This window comes from Channa argus, chromosome 23 (genome assembly GCF_033026475.1).
Source record: "Channa argus isolate prfri chromosome 23, Channa argus male v1.0, whole genome shotgun sequence".
NCBI lineage: Eukaryota > Metazoa > Chordata > Actinopteri > Anabantiformes > Channidae > Channa > Channa argus.
Window position 1 is genome coordinate 6,860,974 of NC_090219.1, and position 22,536 is coordinate 6,883,509.

Below are 22,536 nucleotides of genomic sequence, written 5' to 3' on the forward strand. Positions count from 1 at the left end.
TGCACATTCTGAGTCTATTTTTAGATTAAAAAACTGCTAAACAACACCGGGTCTATAATATGTTTCCATATATGAATGTATGTGAAGTATTTTAGAAAGAGACATTAATGCATCACTTTGCCTGATATGTAAATATTTATTTTTGTATTGGAGGCTTTTGTATGTAGCCTACACATTACATGTTATCATCAGTACCAAGCATTTCATTCTTGTAATGGAGTAGTTTCACACTTTTATTAGTATTAGTTCTTCTAAGAATGTGTGCCTACATTCATCTACATGTATCAATTATAAAATATTATGTTATGTTCTCTCTACAAGAATTAATTTAATTTCCATTTATCTTAAATGTACAGACAACACCTTCATTACCAAGTGTTTTCTGTGAGCAAATGGAGTCAGTGGTTACTTATTGATCTAATGCTGGCTTATTTTTACTGCTACCTTTTCAACAGCTCTTTGTCCCGGTTGCCTTTCCGTCTCCACAGGATGTTTCCATTACTCTCTTTCCTCCTGATCATTTTCCTTCCTCCTGATCACTGTCCTTGTGCTGTTCATGCCTTGTAGACCTGTTGCAAAATCGAAGTTTAGTTTTTTCTGTGATGCAGAGAATCACGGACGCAGAAAGAGAGAGAGACTTTGAGACACAGAGAACAAAGTTTTATTTTGTGCTTAGCTGGAGTCATGGCACATTTGGAGCGCACTCTCCAACCTCACAAGATTTTTCAATTGTGTCTTGTTTTGAATCTGTTTTACTTATCATCTACACCGTTCAATTACCTTCTCTTGTGTAACACACACAGTAGAATCAAGCTCCTTCTGCACCTCCAGAGCTCTATCCTGCAGTGAATGACAACAGATAGATTTCATGTTCTTTGCTGTAAGACAAGACTATACTAGCAGAGGGACCATCAAATACAAATAACGCTGACCTATTTCACAGAGTGTGCCAAAAAGGTTGCGTTTGTGTGTGTTTATCTGTCTCAAAGATTTTGTAAATTTCATATAACATTTCTAACTTGTTAGCATTAGGCCAACGCAAAACATCCCCTATTATCTGTAACTGCTTATCCTGTTAGTGTAGTTGGAGCCTAGCTGAGCTGTCACTGGGTGAGAGGCCTCATACATCCTCAACAGAGAGACTTACATAGACTGACAACCATTCATGCTCACATTCACACCTACGGGTAATTTAGAGTCACCAGTTAACCTACCATGCATGTCTTTGGACTGTGGAAGGAAAGCAGATTATCCAAAACCCAAACAAGTGTGGGGTGAATTTTTGTTTAGCACGTGACCACTGGTCCCGGACAGTATGCACAAAACATACTATTAATATGCATCTACAGTGTAAATCTGCAGAGTGGGTCTGGAATGTGTTTTAATTCGTTCAGAAGTTTATTCTGTAATGTCTTCCTGCCTCTGGGCTAATCCTGGATCAACATTGCAATGGATCAGTGCATAACAGGCTCATGGTACCTTTTTATAAATGTGAGTACTGGAGTTTAAAGGAGAGAAGAGTTTCAGAGAACATCACAGATTGACTTTGGAGGAAAAGTTTGACATTTTTGAAAGCCAATCTCACTAGAAGTAACTGACTTTAGAACAAATGGAATGAAGTGCACATGGACAATTTTGAAGGCAAATCTCCTGTATTTCTATCAAAACAGTCATAACTGTTACCTCTAAACTTATAATGCAGATACTTTTTGAAAGAACCTATTGTCTTAAACTATCTCCCCAATCTGTCCCATTAACCCAATTATCACTCTTTCACTTTGCCCAAAGCAGACTAAAGCTGCCCTAAACGGAGTAAACCATGAATGCACAGCGAGGTATTGATAAAAGGCTCTTCTTGAATTAAATATTAATCCCATTCGCTAAGAGGGGATTACTGTAGTACACGTATCAGTTAAGCGGCTCATACTGAGAAGGCGAGAAAGAGGTTGGGTAAAATTTAGGTGCTCTGCAAGAAAGAGTTGCCTTATCCTGCATCATCATTTAAAGTGTTGTGGCCATTTTGCTAAGCAGTGGGCATTAGCAGCACGAGGTATTACTGTGTACTAGTGATGTATGAGGTCCTGTCTGCACCTTTCTATAGCAGCAGACCTGCAGCAGCGTAAAGAGGCCTTGAAGCCATTTGCCCAGCTGCTGCTACATCCCCACTTTCCGAGCCTGTAATGGTACTTTAAAGCATCCATCACTGACACATACACCTGCAAACCGACATATGCACACCCACTCAGTTGCCCCCTACACGCCCACACACACACACACACACACACACACACACAGATTAAATATGTTGTTACTTGGCAACATCATTTCAAGGTAAATTGGTGCTATAAAAAGGTCTTACATAAAGAAACAGTAGGTGTCTCTGTCAGATGCTGCAACTTTTGAGCGAGGCAGACTCATTCTGATGCTGTGAAAGGTTTGTCGTTTGAGTGGAGGTGAGGGCTTTTTTTAGAGGCTGAGGGAGTCGTGTAATACAGGAGACATCTATTAGTTTTGTAAGAATACAAGCAAAAATGTAATAACCTGGCTGCAGTGTATTTTGGGCGAATTTACATCTTACGAGTGAAAGTGAGAGGGCAAAACAGCATTAGAGGAAAGCTGTAACACTGCATATATCAAAATCAAACACATATAAATGTTTAATTTTGAGGTACTGTATTATTCTTATGGAAGAGGAGGATTGAAAAGAGGGCAAACAGCAGGAGTTATTAAAGATTTTTTTGCAAATATGGTAATTTGGTCTGCTTGACAAGCATTCAGACGTTAGCTAAACAGTCCTCCTCTTCTATACAAGGTAGTATAGGATTATTAGTAATATTACAAGTTGCAGGAAATTGTGACTGTTAGCTCAACTTAAATTGTGTTTTATGGAACAAACACAGTATATTTAACTTGAAATTATTTTGTTGTTTGAAATTGTACATTTGAGTCCTCCATCCTTCATGTTAAGAGTACACTAAAATTAAAGTGACGTACACTGTTTTTTTAACAGTTGCGGAACTTATTTAAGAAGCATTTTTAATTACAAAATACAATTCTTGTTTCAGTTTACTTGATTTTTTTTTGGTTTTGTTTGTTTGTCGCTTTGCATTCTTCAAGTAAGGTTAAATAAGTAGAATTTACAATGCAGAGGAAGTTTGGTGTGTCATACAGAGTTGCAAAGTGGTTTAATCAACAGTGCAAAAGACAAACAAATACTTTAGAAAATGTCTTCTGTCTGTCCTTGTTTTCATGAGCACTGTATTATTTTCTGACATAGCCTAACATCTAGACTAAACATGGTTTCTCAAGAATAAACATATAATAGAGATAATGAACTGCTGGCCATAAACCTGAATTATAGTGTTTTTTTGTTTCTGTGTGAAGTAACAGAAGAAGAAAAGTTTTAAATACAACGTCGGGAAAAACACTTTTGTAACCAGTGGCAAAGGAACAGCAAAGGATCAGCTTCATTAGCTTTTTTATAATGCATTTCTTTGAATACAAAGTCAGAATATTAATGATTTTATAATATTTACTGCAAATTTTAATTTGGTCGTGAATCCATGATCAAATATAAACTGAACACTTTCATTTTGTCAGGTTTGCATGAGATAAGTAACTGATGATCCCCGTGTTAATTTATACAATTTTCTAGGAAAAATAAAGCGTTTCTTTCATGGTAGTTTCTATTCCATAAGTATAAGTAAAACACTGTTGCTGTCCACACACAGTAAAGTCTGATGTATCTCTGGGTTTGAACTGTTTCCAGTTTTATTAAATCAATTTAAGAATAAATAATCAAAATCCTAAAGTAAAACTATGATGATGTACAAAATGAAGACTAGCATAAAATATGCAAATTATACAACACATCTTTAGATTTTAAAGTACAGGCCACCTCTCTAACACTGGCTGTATATAAAGAGTAGAGCAATAATTGAAAAGTGTAAAACTCTGGTCATGAAATTGGCCCCTGTACAGCACAAACTCCAAACACAGAGTAATTAAACATGTAATATTGTGTCTATGGCTCCACTGACACAGGCTAAATAAAATGTCTTTTAAATAAATGCCTGCATGAGCTACAAGCAGCTGCTAATTAGCAAGAAATGTGAAAACCGAGAGCATTAATCACACAAACATGCTTCTTTGTGTCAGTGGATTATTGTGTGGGTATGTGAGTGTGTGTTTGGAGGGTGGTTGGGGGGCGGTGGGCTGTGCAGCATAGTGCATAAAGGGATGTACTTAAAGTGTCCAGCAGAGGGTAGAAAACACAAACTTATTCGCTGAGCTGCTGTTAATTTTCTCTTTCTATCCTGTGTAAAGGCACTGCATGTCATGTTCCTTTGAAAATAAGGCTACTTTTATGTTTTAAAAAAGAAACCTTTTGTCTACGAAGGCACGAATTTTCTGCATCTGTTTTTTTACCTCCTTATTTCGAAATTGTTCCCAAACTAAAGCAGACTCACTGGGTGAAACGTGCTTAAATTTGATTAGATCCCTTAGTCTTGTGCAAAGCAACTGCACCACTTCCAGAATGATAAAACAGAGTTGTTAACCTTTTTGGAGAGCTATGGGCGACATTTAAAACACGGATACGTTCGTGTCTACAGTCACACTCCCTCTGGCAGTCACCGCTCACTTTGTTCTGATCATAATGAGTCCCGGGAATTGAAGTGCTCCTGCAGGGGAGAGTAAATGGGAGGACATGCAGCCTGATAGCATGTGAACACAGGAAATGGGAATAGACTTTTAAAAAAAAGCAACAAGGGATTTCATTTTGTATGCTGTCTTAAATTCGAGTCTGGTAATGCCATACGTCATGAAACCTGTATCATTATTTTAAAGGGAGATCTGCCACAAGATACTGATAAATCAATAAGGAGAGCCGTAGGAGGACTTAAATTATTCCACTAGTGATGACTATGAGATTGCATGACTTTTTTAAAAGGATGGTCATTTTTTTGAGTGCAAGTGGAGGAGAAACTTGAGAAACTGGTGTAAAGTGAATTCATTAGGCTCACTGTCAGAAACTTTGGTTAGACTTCAATATTTGGAATGTATGAAGCTGTTGGAACTATATAACTATAAGGATTTCATTAGATGTCCAGTCTGAAGACCATCATATTATTATGAATATTGTAACTTGTTCCACCGTTATGGGACCACTGAGCTGAAGAGCTTTGCTTGGGACGGGTAAAGGGGCGACCACATGTTAGTGAGAGGGATTTTAGACCTGGATAAGGAGGTTCAGGTTTGAGTTAAAGTAAGTGCTGTTGTTGCTTCACCAACCAGTAATAAACTCAGACTTTCTGCTGTTTCGTTCTTGGCACAAGTGCACAGTTGGGTTTTAAAACTTTTTGCTGGAAGAAAAAAAAAAACTGCTTGTGACAGTTATCTAAAATATTAAAGCTGTTGGCTTCAAAGACCCTAAAGTTCTAGTGGTAGTAGTCGCAAGGAGTGACCCCTTTTTACCCAACACATATAGCAATTATTCAGTATTAATGTCCACTGATCCACTGTTAACATAAAAAAAATGAGGGGAGCAGCTTTAAAGTTTGTACAAAAATTTAAGAGATAAAAGTACATTTTGAATAGGTCTCACAATAAAGACCAGTAATATTAAAAACTGTTAAGTACGAACAGAAATTAAAATAATAGAAAGCAAAATCATGTTGTTTAAAAAATTGACACTAACAAATTCTCCCCGACAGAAAACTGTTACAGCACATTTACGTGTTCTGTTATGTTAATTAATTTTCTTCAGATAACGTCACCTAGCTGCTGTATTCACATAAGAGGTCGAAGATGTCTGAGCACCATAATGCAGAGAGACGCAACACTAACTATGTTGATACAACAAATGGTAAGCTACACTCTATCCACCCTCCCTCTCCGGTTGGACAAAGAAAAACAGTGGTTAGTATTCTCTTTTATATCATTTCAAAGAGCCATGTTTTCCCCTTAATAACCCTTGCAGTGAACAGATGTGACTCAACAGATATGAGTGATTTTTTTTTTTTCTGGGTCATACATAATAGGACATGTTATTCTCTAAAGTATTGAACACTTTGGGGAATAGTCCTTGAAATCTTTAATGATTGTGGAGTTTGCAGTTGCCTCTTCAAGAAAACCTTATCGTCTATGGACTCCAAAAATGGTTTCACTGTGGAAAGGATGCGCCATCAAAATTGTCTAGCACACAATGTCCTCACCTGTCAGCTGATGCCAGGAAGTATCTTTCAAAATAAAAGACAGATGATAATAAAAAGCATGAGAGGCATATTGGGGGAATAATGAGCAACAGAGTGTGCTGTGATAAAGGAGCGAGACAGTCAGCCAGACAGAGGGTGAGAACAGCAAAGGGAGAAGTAGGTTAAAACACTGCTGCTGCTGTTGTGTATCATTGAGTTCATTAAACAGAAAGGCATCGTCAGAAAGCACATGGAAGAGTCAATGTATCCCCCTAGTCTCCAAGACAGTCTTTTGATGCTGAAACAGACTTTCTCTCTCCAACCATCCCCTCTCCCTCGTACTGTCTCCCACGCTCCCTCCATTGCTCACCATACTGCTGCTGATGAATTAAAAGAAAGTATGTCAGTTGGCAGGCAGGGAGGGGATAAAAGAGAGAAAGAAGACATCAGAAAGAATTCATTCAATGAGTTTCTCAACAAGAAGCACGGCTGAATCTTCACCGCCTTACGAGTTTTCCACGGTTTGAGTATTCGGGTCAGCTATTGAGAATCCACCGCAATCTGTTCACTCAGCACTTTCAACTTGGGTCAACAAAATGAGAGAAAACAAAAATAAAAACATGTTGATAAGCTGCCTCATATTCCGATCAGAGCACCTCTGCTTAGTGTCCACGGGGGGCCCTGCTTTTATTAAACGCCATGAAACACATCTAACATCTGTAGGAAACTGATGTTGCTATGCGACTGTTACGGGCCTGTTTGACTGGAAACGTAAAAAATTAATGGAAAAGCAAGTGGATAATGTTCCTAAATGTTAAATCGTATCAGCAGGAATGCAGCTTCAATTTATTAATCAGTTACATTATAATGCTACATAATATAGTAACAGCATAAAAAAGAAACTACTACACTACAGTAGCTTTATGCTTTTGATAAGTTAGCCAAGATTATCTACTGGCCACTAGTAGTCATACCTGACCAAATGAGACCGGTGTAATATAAAAATCAATGTGTATGTTCCTGGGGTTTACAGCCAAAGCCAAGTCCACAAGACAAATCTGCTCACATTATAAAAGTTGTCTTTAGAAATATAAACTTTTTTAAAGTCTCAGATGAAACACTGCAAAAGTGACGGACGTTGACATGGTATTATAAGCATTTATTGTCGCCAGCACGTTGACCTTTTTTTTTTAGGCTTCAGTGAATGTGAAAATGTATCTAATAGTGGTCCTAAACTATGGGGGGCCCAGGCAAAGAAACCAATGGAGGCCCCCCTGGTAGCATGAAGGGGACACACTTGGGCGGGGGTTCTGGGGTAATAATGATACACTGTATAATGCCTTTATGGGAGGTTTATTGGGGTTTATAAGCTTCTCCTAACGTTACAAATCTGAATGAACAAGTGCTGTACACATTTTCATGAGGTTTATGGAAATCTGTACAACAGATTCATTCCCTATAGCTGCAGCTCCAGTACACTTAGTGCTCAATTGCTAATATAATAATGTTAGTGTATTATTGTAATAAAGTAAGACGTGATAAACAGTAGACCCCCTGTTGGCACATTCACTGTATTTGATGTTAGCATTTATATCAAAGCTCCACAACTAATGTATTCATAGGCTCTTTTTAACCATTATTTATACTGCTCATCGGAAGAATATTTGATATAACAATATATCTGTCCTGAATCATCTTTTGCTGTATTTTTCTTTCTTGTATTATATTATTCACTCCTGTTGCACTCCTACTTCTGCAATAGAATAATACAAATTGTGTCTAATCTCTATGTGTATCTAAAGAAATTGAATAAAATATATAATTTTAATGCTCTGTTATGAATGCAATAAGTCACTCAACATAGTGAATCGTAGGAGCTCAAAAAAAAAAACCTCGAACTTTTGAGGCGTCTTGCCTAGATGAACAAGGTGTATCATGTATTTAGTTTTGACAATACTCAGCAAAATATCCTCCGTCTGAGCTTCATCATGAATCATTCTACAGATCCAGATTCTTTGCACAGGTAATGATATTAAGCTGCGCCATCTAGTCATCACATTAGGGTTTAATTTACCACAGTTGTTCTTTCTTAATGCTTCAGACCAAGTTGTTAAAATTAAAATGAGTGATTGCAAGGGAGAGAAAGGCAGAGACGATGCTGCTTGTAAAAGATATCATTTTATTTTGTTCCAATAACCTTTGGTTGACTTTTTGTTTATGACCCTCTTGAGTGATTTTTATTAGTGACTTGGCATCTTGTTTGCCTGGGGTCATCTGTCATAATATTTCAGGCAGCTTCTCAACGGCCAACTTGCACCTGAGAAACAACAAGCAAAGACTGTAAGCTTTGATAAAACCCAAATTCTTTTATTTATCTGTTTTCTAAAAAAAGAACTGTTAGAACAGTTGTTTCCAATGCAGCGAATGAAACTGACAAAGTAGAGTAGGAGTGTGTTTTGTTCCCCCTTCTCAGAAATGATCTAGGGACCTGATGTGCTAGAAACAGTTTGACAGCAGCAGAAGTCTCTTGCAAACATGTACTTGAGTTTCTTTCAATGTGAATGTGCTACAGAGACAAAGGCTGTATGTAATGTGAGTAGGACGATGTGCAGGTAGGTACAGTACTGCTGGATAAACATGTTGACGGGATATGCTATATTAAAACCTTATCCAGAACTGTCAACACCATGCAGCAACATAGTTAGAAGCTTATATGAAATATCATGCTGATACAACTTTCTGACAGCCTGGTTATTCATTATTTAGTCTTGAACTCCCATCTCATGATTGGCAGCCCCTTTACACCTTATTTGAAATATCAGTCACAGAGTAAAACTATACATAAGCCTTGTTATCAACAACAGCTCCACTCACAAGCCTCCATCAAACTGCTGAACAATGATATTTTTTAATGATTAGTTTAGTGATAAACCGTGCAATTTACCTCAGAGTTAAAGAAATTCCACATGCATCATAAAGGTTTCAACGGAAAAAGATTAAAAAAAAAAAAAAAAAAAAAATCTATCTATGTGCCTCAAGGGATTCATATGCTGTGGAGAGGCAGTGGGGAGTTGGAAAGCAAAGCTCAGCATTTTCCTAAGTCATAGTGCAAATAGTGTGATATAGCCAATATCTGGAGTATTTTCTGTACCTGAAATGGATAGTGATCACACAGCTGATGGGATTCAACCACATAGTTTTCCTACAGTGCAAAAGGCTTTTCATTCAAGCTAACGTATTGTTTATATGTGGCTCGTCTAGATTATTGATTGCTTTCCTACCATGACACATTTGTCAAAAAGGTGAGACTGAAGAGGCCATGTTCTACCCAAATCCTGGATCCTAATCTTCCCTCAAAGCAATTCATTGACCTCTTTCTATACGTCCACATCATATTGCTGTTACTGTAATTACAAGCAGTGGAGCAGGAAAACTTTTCCATTTAGCTGACTTGTTCTGAGTTGATGATGCTGACAATATCCTCCATTACAGATCTGCAGAACAAACAACTGGCAACATATAAAAACGTCTTCTGGAAATTACGTCTTTGGCTTGTTATCATGGAGGCTGTAGCAGCAGTACAATTCACTCTTTGATTCACCATCTCTGCTGTTCAGTGGGTGTTGAATTTGCCTAAACATTTCAGACCTAATTTACTGTTTAACTGTCACCCACAGTTCTTCCCAGATGTACAGTCTGTCTTTACAAGTTGTCCCCTAGAGACTGCATAAAAAATTCATTCTTAATTAACTGCATTGCTATGTTACCATATGTCTGTTGATTTATGGAATTTGGGGACCTGGGTGAAGGAGTGGGTTAGTAAGAGGGCTCAGATTGAATCTTTTTTTGGATTTTTATTTTTTAAAGTGTCTGCTTTCATTGTGAGTCTGTGTCAATGAGACAATGCTGACTTACGTTGCCTTACTTAGTCCTTAGGAACTGTGGGCCCGGAACCTTAAAGGAAGCTGAGCTACCAACACTAAAACCACATTAGAACATCTCATTTCTTTCATAAGCTCTGTAGATGTTCTGCTGTGTGTTCATGCAATCAAAAATAGTTCTGTGCGGGTCCCTTTGGTGCCTCTGACCTCTTTGTAATGACCTAATTAGTATCATTAGCTTTGCAACAGGAAACTCTTTGTAAATACACATTACACTCGAGTTGTCGAGTAATTGTCCTTATTGGTCCACTGTTTGATGGGAGGTTTTTTCAAGAAGGGTTGTGGACAATAAATTGACTATTTCAGTTAAAACAAAACTCCATCATTACATAAGAACAGATTATCAAAGAGCAATCAAGTAATATTAGCTTCCTAACACAAAATCCATTACTCTGTAAATTCTAATGGACTAATGGGCCATAATGCTGTATTATTTAAGGGCCAGTGTACATCTAGAAAATCTGATACTAGCTCCTGAAGCTGAACGAACAGCTGCTTCACTTACTGTGCTTGTAAGCAGCGTGTTGCATTTAAGTAATGTTTTATCACTGCCGGTATGTTTAATGAAAAAAGCAAATGACTTTTTAAACTAAATGCATGTTTAATACCACCAAATAGGCAAATCAGGCTTACTGCAAGGGTACTAACTGAAGTATTTTTCATCATCTACCCAAATTGACTGAATCCAGTATTTTACCGATCACGTGTGTACAACTAGATAATTTTGACTATATCCACCTCTTCATACTGCAGAGCTCTGTATCATCAGCACTTTGCGAGAACTATGTAAAAGTCTGCTATAAACATCTTATGACCTCACAAAAGATAAAACAAATAACCATGGTAATTGTCGTTTTTTTTTTTTTTTTTTTTAAGAAAGACACTTAATTATACTTCAAAAATGCAACAAAATTTTGTAGTTGCAGTTGTTGACAGCAAATGTAACAGCAATCAAATTAATAAAATGTCAAAGGAGCTCAATTTAATCTGCTAAGAACTGGTAGGTGGAGGCTTCCTCTTAAGGTACAAGCTGCTAACTTCCGAGTCCTTGGAGCACAACTAAAAACTTTCTCAGTCTGGAATAGTTTTTTTTTTTAATACCACTCATACAGAAAAGCTGCAAAGGGACTCATGAACCTTGTTCCAACTGAGTAGGATGGAAAATTGGCAGGTTATGATAATAATAACCTCCACCTCCACATTGTCACAGACTTTATTTGTCCAGGGAACTATTGTACTCTTATACACCAACAATGTGGCACATTCATAACTTTCACTTCATACACATAAGAAACTTGGTCGAGCTGGGAGTTGCCAAGTGTAATGTAAAGTCTTCACCTGTCAGTGAGTGTGTAGCTGCACTGGAACAAATAGAGATAAGGTGCCTTGCTCAAAGGCACATGAACACAAAACCTTTCAGGACCATTTCAGACTTCTCAAGCTTTATGAAAAGGTGTTTTATGATTTATTGGATGCTTGAACCTGCAGTTCGTTGTATTATCTTGCCATACATGATGTACAGTATATGCATACTATTTATAGTGTCATGCATGCTTGCAATACCAAATTCACAAGTACAATGTATATCATTTATTTGTTGGTTTAACATGATACTCTATTCAAAAAGGAGAAGAAACATACAGAGATATACATTATAAATCTAAGCCTAAATACATTTTGTGGCAGCACAGAACATTTCACATTCCATTATGGGACCAAGGCCATACAACACCTGAAGTCTTTGATATTTTTTTTTGCAACGTTTTTTTCTTCTTAATGTAGGCTCACATGGTATTATATCATCTCTAAATGGAGCAGTTGGCAGTTTGTAAAAGATCTTTTTTTTTTAAGTTTTTCTTAAGTTATGAATTCTAATTGCATGCATTATAAACAAGTATCTAGAGTTGTCTTCTTGTTCACTATTCAACTGCACTATGCAATTTGGTTCTAAACAAACGACTCATACAAAGACCAGCTTCAAGAATGTAAACCTTTAAGTGAAAGTGAACCAGTAGACCAGGAAGATCTTTTGACTTGCACCATAAAACAGTTGTTTTTGAGCTTTGCTCCTCCAGAAACCTTATTAGTCTTGATTTATTGGATTTATACAACTCTGATGCTTCATCAGCTGTTTAGACTCTTTGTAGGTACAAATTTATCCTTAAGACTACACAAAGGAGCTTAAGATGTCTACAAACTGGTCAAATCATCTGCTATTATTATGTTCACACAGAACGGGAAGCGAATTTTTAAGTTGTAAACTTGCATACAAAATCAATGGAAAGCTGCAATTAGATGTCATGGGTGGTGTGATTTGATGCAAAAATGGGAAATTTTGTCCCCTCTAAAGAGCTTATCCAAGGGCTTGAGGGGAATATAATATATATATTATATATATAATATATATATATATAATATCGCCTATAACTGGAACCAGTTTACATGTGCACTTTGCCCCATCAACAAACAAAACAGGACAAGAAACTGACAAGAGACTCTGGGTTGCTTGAGTGTGGAATCAGCTAGAGCCCTATATTAATCAGCGATGAGGTCGATCCTGTTACCAGAACGAAAACAGCATTTGTGCAGTAACAATCCAAGTACAATACATTCAGTTCTTAGTCATACATCAGACTGTACATGTAAAACATTTTTTCATTCTGAATTGATCCACACTCTGATTGCCAATAGCTCTTGTACAGACCAAGCATCTCAGTCACAGCCAAATCAAGTACTACTGTTTTCTTCTTGTAATCTTGTGCATGCAAACAGCAGAAGTAATGTATCCATAACTTAATGAGAATGCTTTAGATTTACATTGTTGTCCATGGATGTAATGATTCTGTTGCTTTGGGGTTGTAGTTGGAGTGGAACACAGTTTATCCAAAGAGTTGGGAAAGGAGATCTATTATCATACACAAAACAATTATACATGGACATTTTTTTCCCCATATTTGGGCAAACAGCAAAACAACAACTTCCACCCACCCCTTCCACTCTTTCTTTATCCACTTCCCATCTCTGTCTCACACATGCACATGCACACATTCATAAAGACTTCATTCCTTTTCTGTAGTTTTTTTGTCACTCGTAACATTAGGACTGGGCGTGTTACATTCTGATGGAGAAATGATGACCATGGCTCATTATCCTCTCCCTGAAGACTGGATCTGATACATTCAATGCTTGTATGTGCTTGTATTAATCGACAGACCTGTTATTGTGGTCCATTCACAGAATCAATTGAGATCCATTTGCATTACAGCTCTAAAATGCAAATTTTAAAATACAGTTGAAGTCAACATGGTAGGATGTTGGAGAAGGAATGTAATCAGGGTACTCCGCAAAGGCTCAAAAACTAAACTGATGCTTGAAACTGACCTGTTAGTTCATCTGTTTAATCCTTGTGTAAGCCCCCTCATTTAATCATTTATTTATTCCAACCATTAATAGCCAGTACAACAATCACAAAATCAACCTCAATGTTTGATCACTTTCATTTTGGGTTGTAGACACAGTATATATATACACACATTTATGTATATACACATCTATGTAGTTATGTACAGAAAGTGGGTTTCGTTCCTCCACTCTATCACCAGAACAGAGTTGGCGTTAAGCAAAATAAAACAAGACAGTTTAGGAAATTAAATAAATACCTGAAGACACAAAAGTACAAAAATACCATAATATTTCATGGATTAGGAACTGTTGTCGCCCCAAAGGCCCTTGGCTGTTGTTTAAAACTAAAGTACAATGCTTTTTAGACGAATTTTTATCAAGTGCAAATCTGTCACACTAACATTTAAAGCGCTTTTACTTGAAGGTAGAAGTGGAAAAGAAATGGCAGTTCTACTTGTATTTGTGCTTTTGTTTTATATCAAATGACCAAAAAGAGTTATTTCTTTGTCAAAGAACGATGCCAAATTGCAGAAAAAATCTGGACCTGAGACGCAATCATCCTGAACAGAGGATCAAATCCTCAACTTAAAATATTGTTTTTGGATAAAGATTTACCAGATCAATGCATAAATTAGTCAGTAGCAAGTATAGTTTCTATTATCAATGGTATAAACAAATACACATTGACAAAATTTCTTCCGTTAAGTTGTCACCCAAGGCAAACAAGGAGAAATCATTTTGTATGTATTAATAGTGCATAGAGTGCCAGTCAAACATACATAAGCCTGTTCAATGAATTGGAATTGTCTGCACTTACCCGACCAGCTGTGTAGTATAAAGTTTACTTTATTATTTGCTTATTAGAAAAATCTTTGCATTAACTGCTTTTGTGTGTTTACGCTTGTTTTATTTATTTTTATTTTTTTGCAAATACTGTATAATTTATTGAATTGCTGGCTTTATATCTCACTATTTACACATTACCAAGAGGGCAATTGTTGGGAAATGGCTGTCTCAAGTCCCAATTACAGTACATACTTTAGAAAATAAAAATACCTTGATACTAAGGATTCAAACACTTCCAAATATATATATGTATATATATATATATATATATATAAAAAAATCTGACAAGACGTTGGTCCAAAACTCAATAGTCTTTCTCAGTCTTTTTTTGATTTGTATTGTTGCAGTCTTTAGTTCAACATATTACATCATGTACAAAAGAAACAGAAAAAGGAAGAAAAAGAACCAGATTAAAAAAAAAAAATCAAACAGCAACAACTTCAACATAACAGTCCAATCAGACATAGTAGAGCCAGTAGATGAGGTTGAACAGTGAGAAAACAGAGGGGAAAATGATCCGCGACCAGCGGTCAATGGCATTCACATCCGTCAGATCAGGGATTTTAATTTTGAGCTGTGAGGACCGCCTTCGCAGGCGGCTGCGTTTCATTTGGGCGGACCGGTCCAGAGAGTGGCGGCTGGTAGAGCGTGGGCCGATTCCACCGCTCTGCTTACGATACTGGATGTGTGCCGAAGCCGTGCTGTCCAACTGCACCATGGATTGAGAGTTCCTAATGTCTGCCACACTGGTGGTGATCTCGCCTCCCGCCACTTCATTATGAATCTCTAGGGTGGTTAGCAGAATGTTACCGTGGCCATGTGGTTCCGCCTGAATGAATAAAAAAATTTCAAAACTAATTAGCAACATTATGTGGAACTTCTAGACAGGACACTACCTGAACGTATAAATCATTGTCCTTCAGTGTACAGTTCGCTCAAGACAATTAAATGTGGATGTCATCATGGTGGTATTACTGAATCTGTCCAAAGAGTCATGGCCCATCAAGGCCAGATCCTCTGTTTCAACAGTTTTGTGGAAAAACTAAATAGCCACAAATATACTCTGACTGACAACAAAGAGATTCAAAACAACCACAAAGACACAAACTAAGTTTAAAGAAACACAGTATAACCAACTACTTAAAATGACTACGAGATCCTCAAAACAACCACAAAGGGGAATAAAAAAGGTGCATTTTGTGTCTACTTCAGTCTGGGTGTCAACTATTTGCTGTTATACAGAAGCCATACAGAGCCTTTTACAAGTGTGTGTGCCTTTTTTCCACCTATGTAGGCCATGTCAAGCCTTTACTGTAGCAACAAGTCAAGTCATGAATTATAATTTTTGTATCATTCCCAAGAAACGTTTTTTGAGCATTAGATAATAATCGGTGTGAGGAGGGAGTAGTTTCGGGGACAGTCTGTATCTCATGTGTCTAATTTCTCAAACACTCATGTTGTTGAAGGCCATTTTTACTATGTCAGTGAAATGACCGGTCAAGATTGGTTGTATAATATAAGATTGGTTGTATAATATTACAGGTCAGCTGGTCTGTATACAAAATGATCAGGAGGTGAATTTCCATCGATGGCTAATCCATGAAATGCCAGCAAACATGTTTTCTTCTGAATAACTAAAATAACCCAAAAATGCCATGGTGATGGAGTCAGACTGAGTCCATAATAGCAGAGCTGTCAAAATGTCTACTGATAGGACTTGGATGTCATGCCTCCTGTTATACAACCTGAGGACCTCCCCCCAGCAGCAAGAGAATAACTTCTTTCCCCCAACTGAAGCACTATAAGCCCACATCATCACTTTGAACAATCTAACACGTAGGTCACACAAAAAAAATCCATGCCTGTGATGTATATGAAACAAGATCAATGGGCACTGGTGATTATTCATGCAAACGGAGCAACTGTGGTCCCACATTTCCCTTTTTAAAGTTAGAGATTCCATAGAGACATTGCACAAATCAAAAGGAGTTTCAACAGCAAGGAAATTAAATGTTTGCCTTGTGTTATTTCTCCTGGACAATTTGTGCAGCACATGTTCAGCTGCCCCAAAATGTCAGTGTCTTAACAGACCAGACTAGCAACCAGTAAAATTCAGTTCAGAGCTCTAAGCTATAGCTTACAATACTAATAGTATTCAAAAATACACATTCTACTATTCAGTTCCATTAAATATTTTACTTTTTTAATTACATGTTCAAATTAAAAATTCAATTTTAAAAAGAATCCTGGGGGACCTCTGCAGTGACTTCCCACTGAAAGTCAGAGCGATTTGCCACATCCCAACATGCGCAACATCACTTTATGAAAGCTGTGTAAGAAATATGGCTTTTAATGATGATATACAGAAAGCATGCATTCAAGATGAGCTCTGAAAGGAGAAATACGTTTGGATCTGAAACACCAATTTTACAATGTAAGATCGAGCATGAGTGCAGTTTCGATGTAGGAAAAACTGCAATGAATAAGTCCAAGTCAAAATGAATACTCTCAAGAATAAGGCAATGTCATGAAGATGTCTGCTGTCGTTTGACTCATTGCATGGATGGAGAAATATATTCCATTAAGGCAAACGAAATTTTAAAAAACATCCATGTCAGCTGATGGCAATGGCAGAGTTGACTCGACGAAATTGAAGAGTCTCATTGAACGAGCAACTCACCGAGCGTGAGTGGCGAAGACCTTTAACCTGATTGGACCGTTTTAGGGATGCGGTCCTACTACCTGCCTCCTGGGAAGATGAAAATATTCATCCACATGTGGGCAATAAAACACCTGCTTTTTCCCCTTTAAACTCAAATCCAAACCCAAACCCCCTTTGGCTATTGAAATGTCCAGATGCCTATGAATAGCATGTAATGTAAAACAGCTCAATAATGCAGCACATTTTCCTGTTGCGGCTTGTGCTGCCAGGAGCTGACAGAAAAGTTCATTACAGCATAATTGCATTGTCAAGGCTGTTTTGTCATTCATGTCCTGTTGGGAAGAAGAGAAATTAAGAAACTTTCAAATGTGTCAGTTTCACAGTTGTGCGTTGCAGCTTTGTTCTGTGAAAATAACCAAATAATCATGACAGATTCAGACTTAATTCAACATTATGTGGTAATGTTTCTATAAAAGTCAGCTACAAATTCAAAATTTCTCTTCCGAATTGTTAACTGCACTTGATTCCATTACACACTACAAGGAAATTTCAACTCACCCTTGCGGCGTCGTACTTTGCTGCCCTCTCATTGTTGGCCTTCTCAGCCTTTTCGGCTAACTTCTTTTGCATCTGAGGCCCGCGTCCGAAGAATATGTAGTTGACAAAGGCATATTCCAGCAGTGCCAGGAACACCATGACGAAGCAGCCCATCAGGTACATGTCGATAGCCTTCACATAGGGGATCTTGGGCAGAGTCTCCCTCAAATGGGTGTTGATAGTGGTCATAGTCAGCACCGTAGTGATCCCTTTATGAAAGAACATGTAAATGAAGAGCATTATTGTAACTAAAGAGCCCAAAGTAACCACTTCAGTTATTCTATAATAATTTAATATTGGTAATGAATAACAATACTGTAGTACTAGAAAAATCTGTTACAATAACATTAAAACATTTTTTACACATTTCTAGCTGATTTAATAGTCTAGAACTGAATCAGTGACTAATGATTAGGTTACATGCTGTGTTTAGAGCTGCACCAATGAATATTTTAATAGTTACCGTTAAAAAAATTAGTACTTGACACAACTACAGAGAATTATAATAAAATTATTGTTAGTTCCAGCTCACGCCCAGGTGCTACGAATCAGGCTTTATTAGTGTATAATACAGCACAAATATTATAGTTATTATATTATATATTATGTATATTATATCAGGATCAGTGTTGGCATCAGCATTAGCACAAGTCATTACATTGCTACCATTAGTGAAAGTGTTGACTTTTGCATTAGCACTAATGGCACTAGGATCTCCACTAAAGCCCCGGAAAATTATTGTAAATCTTAGGTCATTTTCGGTAACCTTAAACATACATGAGCAAATATGCAAGTCAAAGTTCAGATAAAATATCCTAAATTATTAGTAAATAAGAATTTAATATTCAAGTTTATTTATTATAACTCAGCCCAATCAAGTTCAAACAAAAAGAGGACAGACTTATGTCTGTCAAAGCAATGTACCAACTGAAATAAAACCCGTGCAGTAAGCATTAGTAGTAGTATATTTTAACTTGCTGTATGCTGTAACCATGATACATTTAAAAATATGCTGACAGTCAAAAGACTTTACATCAAGACTTTTAAACAAAAGGGCAGGAAATTATACCTGGTTTAGTTGGTTTAGCCTCATTTAAAGGATGAAATATGAAACTAGCATTGCATCCAAGACTTCCTAATGACCAGCCTTGGCAGCCTATCTGGCATGATAAATGTGGTAGTTAATTATTTAGAACCTGTTATCACATAAACAAATCTTAAAGGAGTGCATTGGAAGCAGATGCTGTTACTCAGTCATTTTAAGGTCATGTCAGAAAAAACTCCAGTAGATGTCTCAGGTGTTACTATAGAAACGAGGATATTTTGAAAGAAATCGTGCTGTGGCTATTTTCTCTGTTAGTTAACAGCAGGACTGATCCAATAGGAAAAAAAATAATAATTATTTCTGTAAAGCTGGAGTAGCAAAGAAACAGGGAAGGTTAAAAAACACTGCATGTAGTATTTGTGCTTAGGCACTCTTACAACACTGATAGCTTTTATGCTTGATCATGATTTTACTTGCATGAACACTTGCACACACATAGGTGAATGCATAACCTCTGCTTAATTGAAATTCAAAGGTCTGCCTTGAATCCTCCAAATGCCCCTTGGTCATCAGGCAGAAATAACTCATTAGAATAGTCCTGCATATATCTAGCCCCCAGCTCTTAGTAACCTTAATCACTAAGGGTAGCGAGTGGCTTGGTTATTTGCTAGCAGCCAGTAAAGGCACCTTCACACCTCGTCAGTTTTTAACATGGCAGAAAGACAAAGAGACCTAAAATAGGAGAAATTTGATGAAAAACCTACTAAAAACCCAAATTGTGCTGCAAAAACAAAAAATAAAACAATTAAATGGAGAAACAGGTCAGGCAAAATCGATAACACTGAACAAAGCAACAGAGGTTTCTAGGAAAAAAGTGATGCCAGGACGCTGCTGTATTCAGTGCTACTTGCAGTGTTTGTTTATGTTTCTGTTCAGTCACTCAAACTCTGCCCTCCTGCCATGCGATGAAGCTGTATCTTATGTTATTACCAACATATGGCAGATATATCTGTACTATTTCATCTACCTGTGGTGGAGATAAATGGAACACACACATCCCAAAAGCCTTGCATGTGTCTGTATATGTAATATAGTACAGTGAAGAGACAAGGAATAGTCAGTGGGTTGGGTGGAGGGAGCAGAAAAGCTGGGGTCAATCTAGCTCTTAGTGTGATTTATTGGCACATTACAAGGCTAACACTACTCGTGTGTGTGTGTGTGTGTGTGTGTGTGTGTGTGTGTGTGTGTGTGTGTGTGTGTGTGTGTGTGTGTGTGTGTGTGTGTGTGTGTGTGTCATCAGAGAAAGTGTGACGACTGGGTGTGAATGTGTTGATGCTTGCCAGCAGCTACACATGCTCTATGTCACTGTCCCTATTGGACAATGCAGCCTTGTTGTTTATAGGTGTTCTCTCAGCTGTGCCATTATTCCCCATCCTTCACTTCCTCTCTCCCCCCATTTTTTCCCTCGCTCTCTGTTTTGGACATTTCAATCATGGGACCATGTTCCTATGGGCCTCCTCCCTTCTTTCCCTGTTGTTCACTGCTTCTTCCCCACATCTCCACCTTCACCTCAATCTGTCTCCCTCTTCATTTTCTGTTCCCCAACCCCCACATTTCACCATCATTTACTGGTGGTTTCCCTCTTTGCTTGTGCTGCACCTCTTTCGGTCCCCTCCCCCGTCCGTTCTCTCTTTATATGTCCCTGAGTCTCTTTTCCACCATAACAGCTGGAACAATGGCGCACAGCAATCAAATTTCTGCTAATCACAAGCCTATAGCCCATTAGCAACACAGCTCAACATTATAAAAGGAAAGAGGTATCATGTAGGATGCAATAAAGTGTGTGAAACCACGATGGATGTTGGCAGCGAGACTAGAGGAATGGGTGGTAAATCAAAGCAATGTTAATTGAACACTTCCATAAATCACTTACAGGCAGCACAAATTGTCAGTTATATAGTTAGCATGCACAGTGTTTCTAAACGTGTCACTTAGGGAGTGCCGCAAAGAAAAATGAGGTTTCCAAGGTCTGAAGGAACATACAGTGAACTCCAACGTTTGCTTCTACTGTTACACTAAAAGTTCTCCCATACCAATTACTGCTAATGCCCACACCTTGACTGTTTATATAATATGATTATAACCGAAGGGCATGACTGTGAGAAATGGGTTGCAACCAGATTAGGGTACGAGCAGGTCATTTGTAACTTTGCAATCCTTCGAAATTGCTCAAGAAATGAGATTCTCCTTCAAACAATTCAATTGTTTGCCTGCTGCCTCCTCGAATTGATTTCTCCCTGATCATTACACTGCTCTTACTGGCAGGTTTGCACACACGAAGGAGCACAAACGTGCCCCTATACACACACACACACACACACACACACACACACACACACACACACACACACACACACACACACACACACACACACACACACACACACACACAAGCACACACAAGCACTTCCCACATCAAGCTACCAGCTGAAAGCTTGTAATGATCCATCAGGAGAAGTGAATGGACCTCCAGTTGCCTCTCAGCTGAGGAGGTGCACACCGGATATTGCAGTCAGCAGGACTTCACACGTAAAACATCCACTCACCAACACACACACACACACACACACACACACAAGCAGACATACACTCAAAGGCATACAGTAATGACCAGATATTGGATGCATGCCTTAACAAAAGACAGCTAACCAGGTCATAAGCAAATAAAGGTGGATGAAAAACAAATAAAAGTAAAGTATGCATAGACAAACACACACTTACACTAGATATTTATGACAGAGCTGTATTTGTAAAGACAAACAAACTGCAAACCAATCATGTCTTGTGTGTTACAGTAAATGTGATGTTTGCTCATTTCAGTCTAATGCTAAAGTTATAAAAATCATCATGTGAAGTTCTGTTTAAGTATTTATTTCCTTGGCATCAATTATTTGGTGTAACTTTTGGTGTTTTTGAAGAAGTCTGATGATTGCGGGGGCTTCTCTGCATAAATATCTGGATTGTTGCCAGTTCAGAAAGTACTTCTTCTCTTCAGTGCAAAACTTCTCTGAAGTAGTCATTGAAGTAAATCTGATAATGTAGGGTTATTTCAAAACTGCAGTTTTTTTTTTTTTGTTTTGTCCTTTCGGTTTATCCAGTGAGTTCAGGGTTGCCACAGCGGATCAATGTCCGCATGTCAATTTGGCACAGTTTTTACACCGTAAAATGCCCTTCCTGAAGGGCTTGGACCGGCACTGCACAGCTGGGGAGGGGAATGGGCTTCGAGACACTTCGATATTTAGCTGTGACTGGGGATCAAATGACTGACCCTGTGGTCCGTGGACGACTGCGTTACCAACTGAGCTACAGCCACCCCCTATTACAAACCACATTATGTTTGGCAATTAGAACTAAAGAAACCCAAAGCTCAAGTCAGGTCCATAAGTCTTATAGCGCAGCGCTGGACTCTTTTGCCACCATATTTAATATTAGGCTATTCTTATAATATTTTAAAGCTATTGTATGTAATGTTGTTTCTAAAAAAAATTTCTAATCGAGACAATCAAGACATTATCTTAAAAACGGTGCAGGTTTTTGCGTCGTGTGCTTCTCAGAGGTGCTCCATGCCAGCAGGCAACTTGGGGCCCCAGACCAGTAGGGTCCCCCCAAGGGCTTACAAAGGTTAAACTATATACAGCATTGGCTGTGTGAAAAGTTTGCAACGACACTACCAGTCGCAGACCTCCCTAAGAGACTGGCGCTTTGTTGCAGAAGCGCATGATTCAGTGTAAACAAACAGGTCTAATGAAACAACGAAAACCATTCTGGGAAAAAAAAGATGAACAGGAG

The 22,536-nt window shown here is 37.9% G+C and overlaps 1 protein-coding gene across 3 annotated transcripts in view; it reads right to left on the minus strand.

Moving 5' to 3' along the window:
• Window positions 1–11,577: 11,577 nt before the first annotated feature.
• Window positions 11,578–22,536, minus strand: part of LOC137108607 (gamma-aminobutyric acid receptor subunit beta-3-like) — a 34,508-nt gene continuing 23,549 nt past the window's right edge. For 2 of the 3 annotated variants that reach the window (XM_067493393.1, XM_067493391.1), the window contains 3 exons: window positions 17,604–17,851; window positions 17,064–17,132; window positions 11,578–15,212 (listed from right to left, as the gene is read on the minus strand). In XM_067493393.1, coding sequence (XP_067349494.1) covers window positions 14,841–15,212; window positions 17,064–17,132; window positions 17,604–17,851 — 689 coding nt within the window. In that variant the 3' untranslated portion in view covers window positions 11,578–14,840. The remainder of the gene's footprint in view (window positions 15,213–17,063; window positions 17,133–17,603; window positions 17,852–22,536) is intronic. The other variant, XM_067493392.1, reaches the window with a different exon arrangement.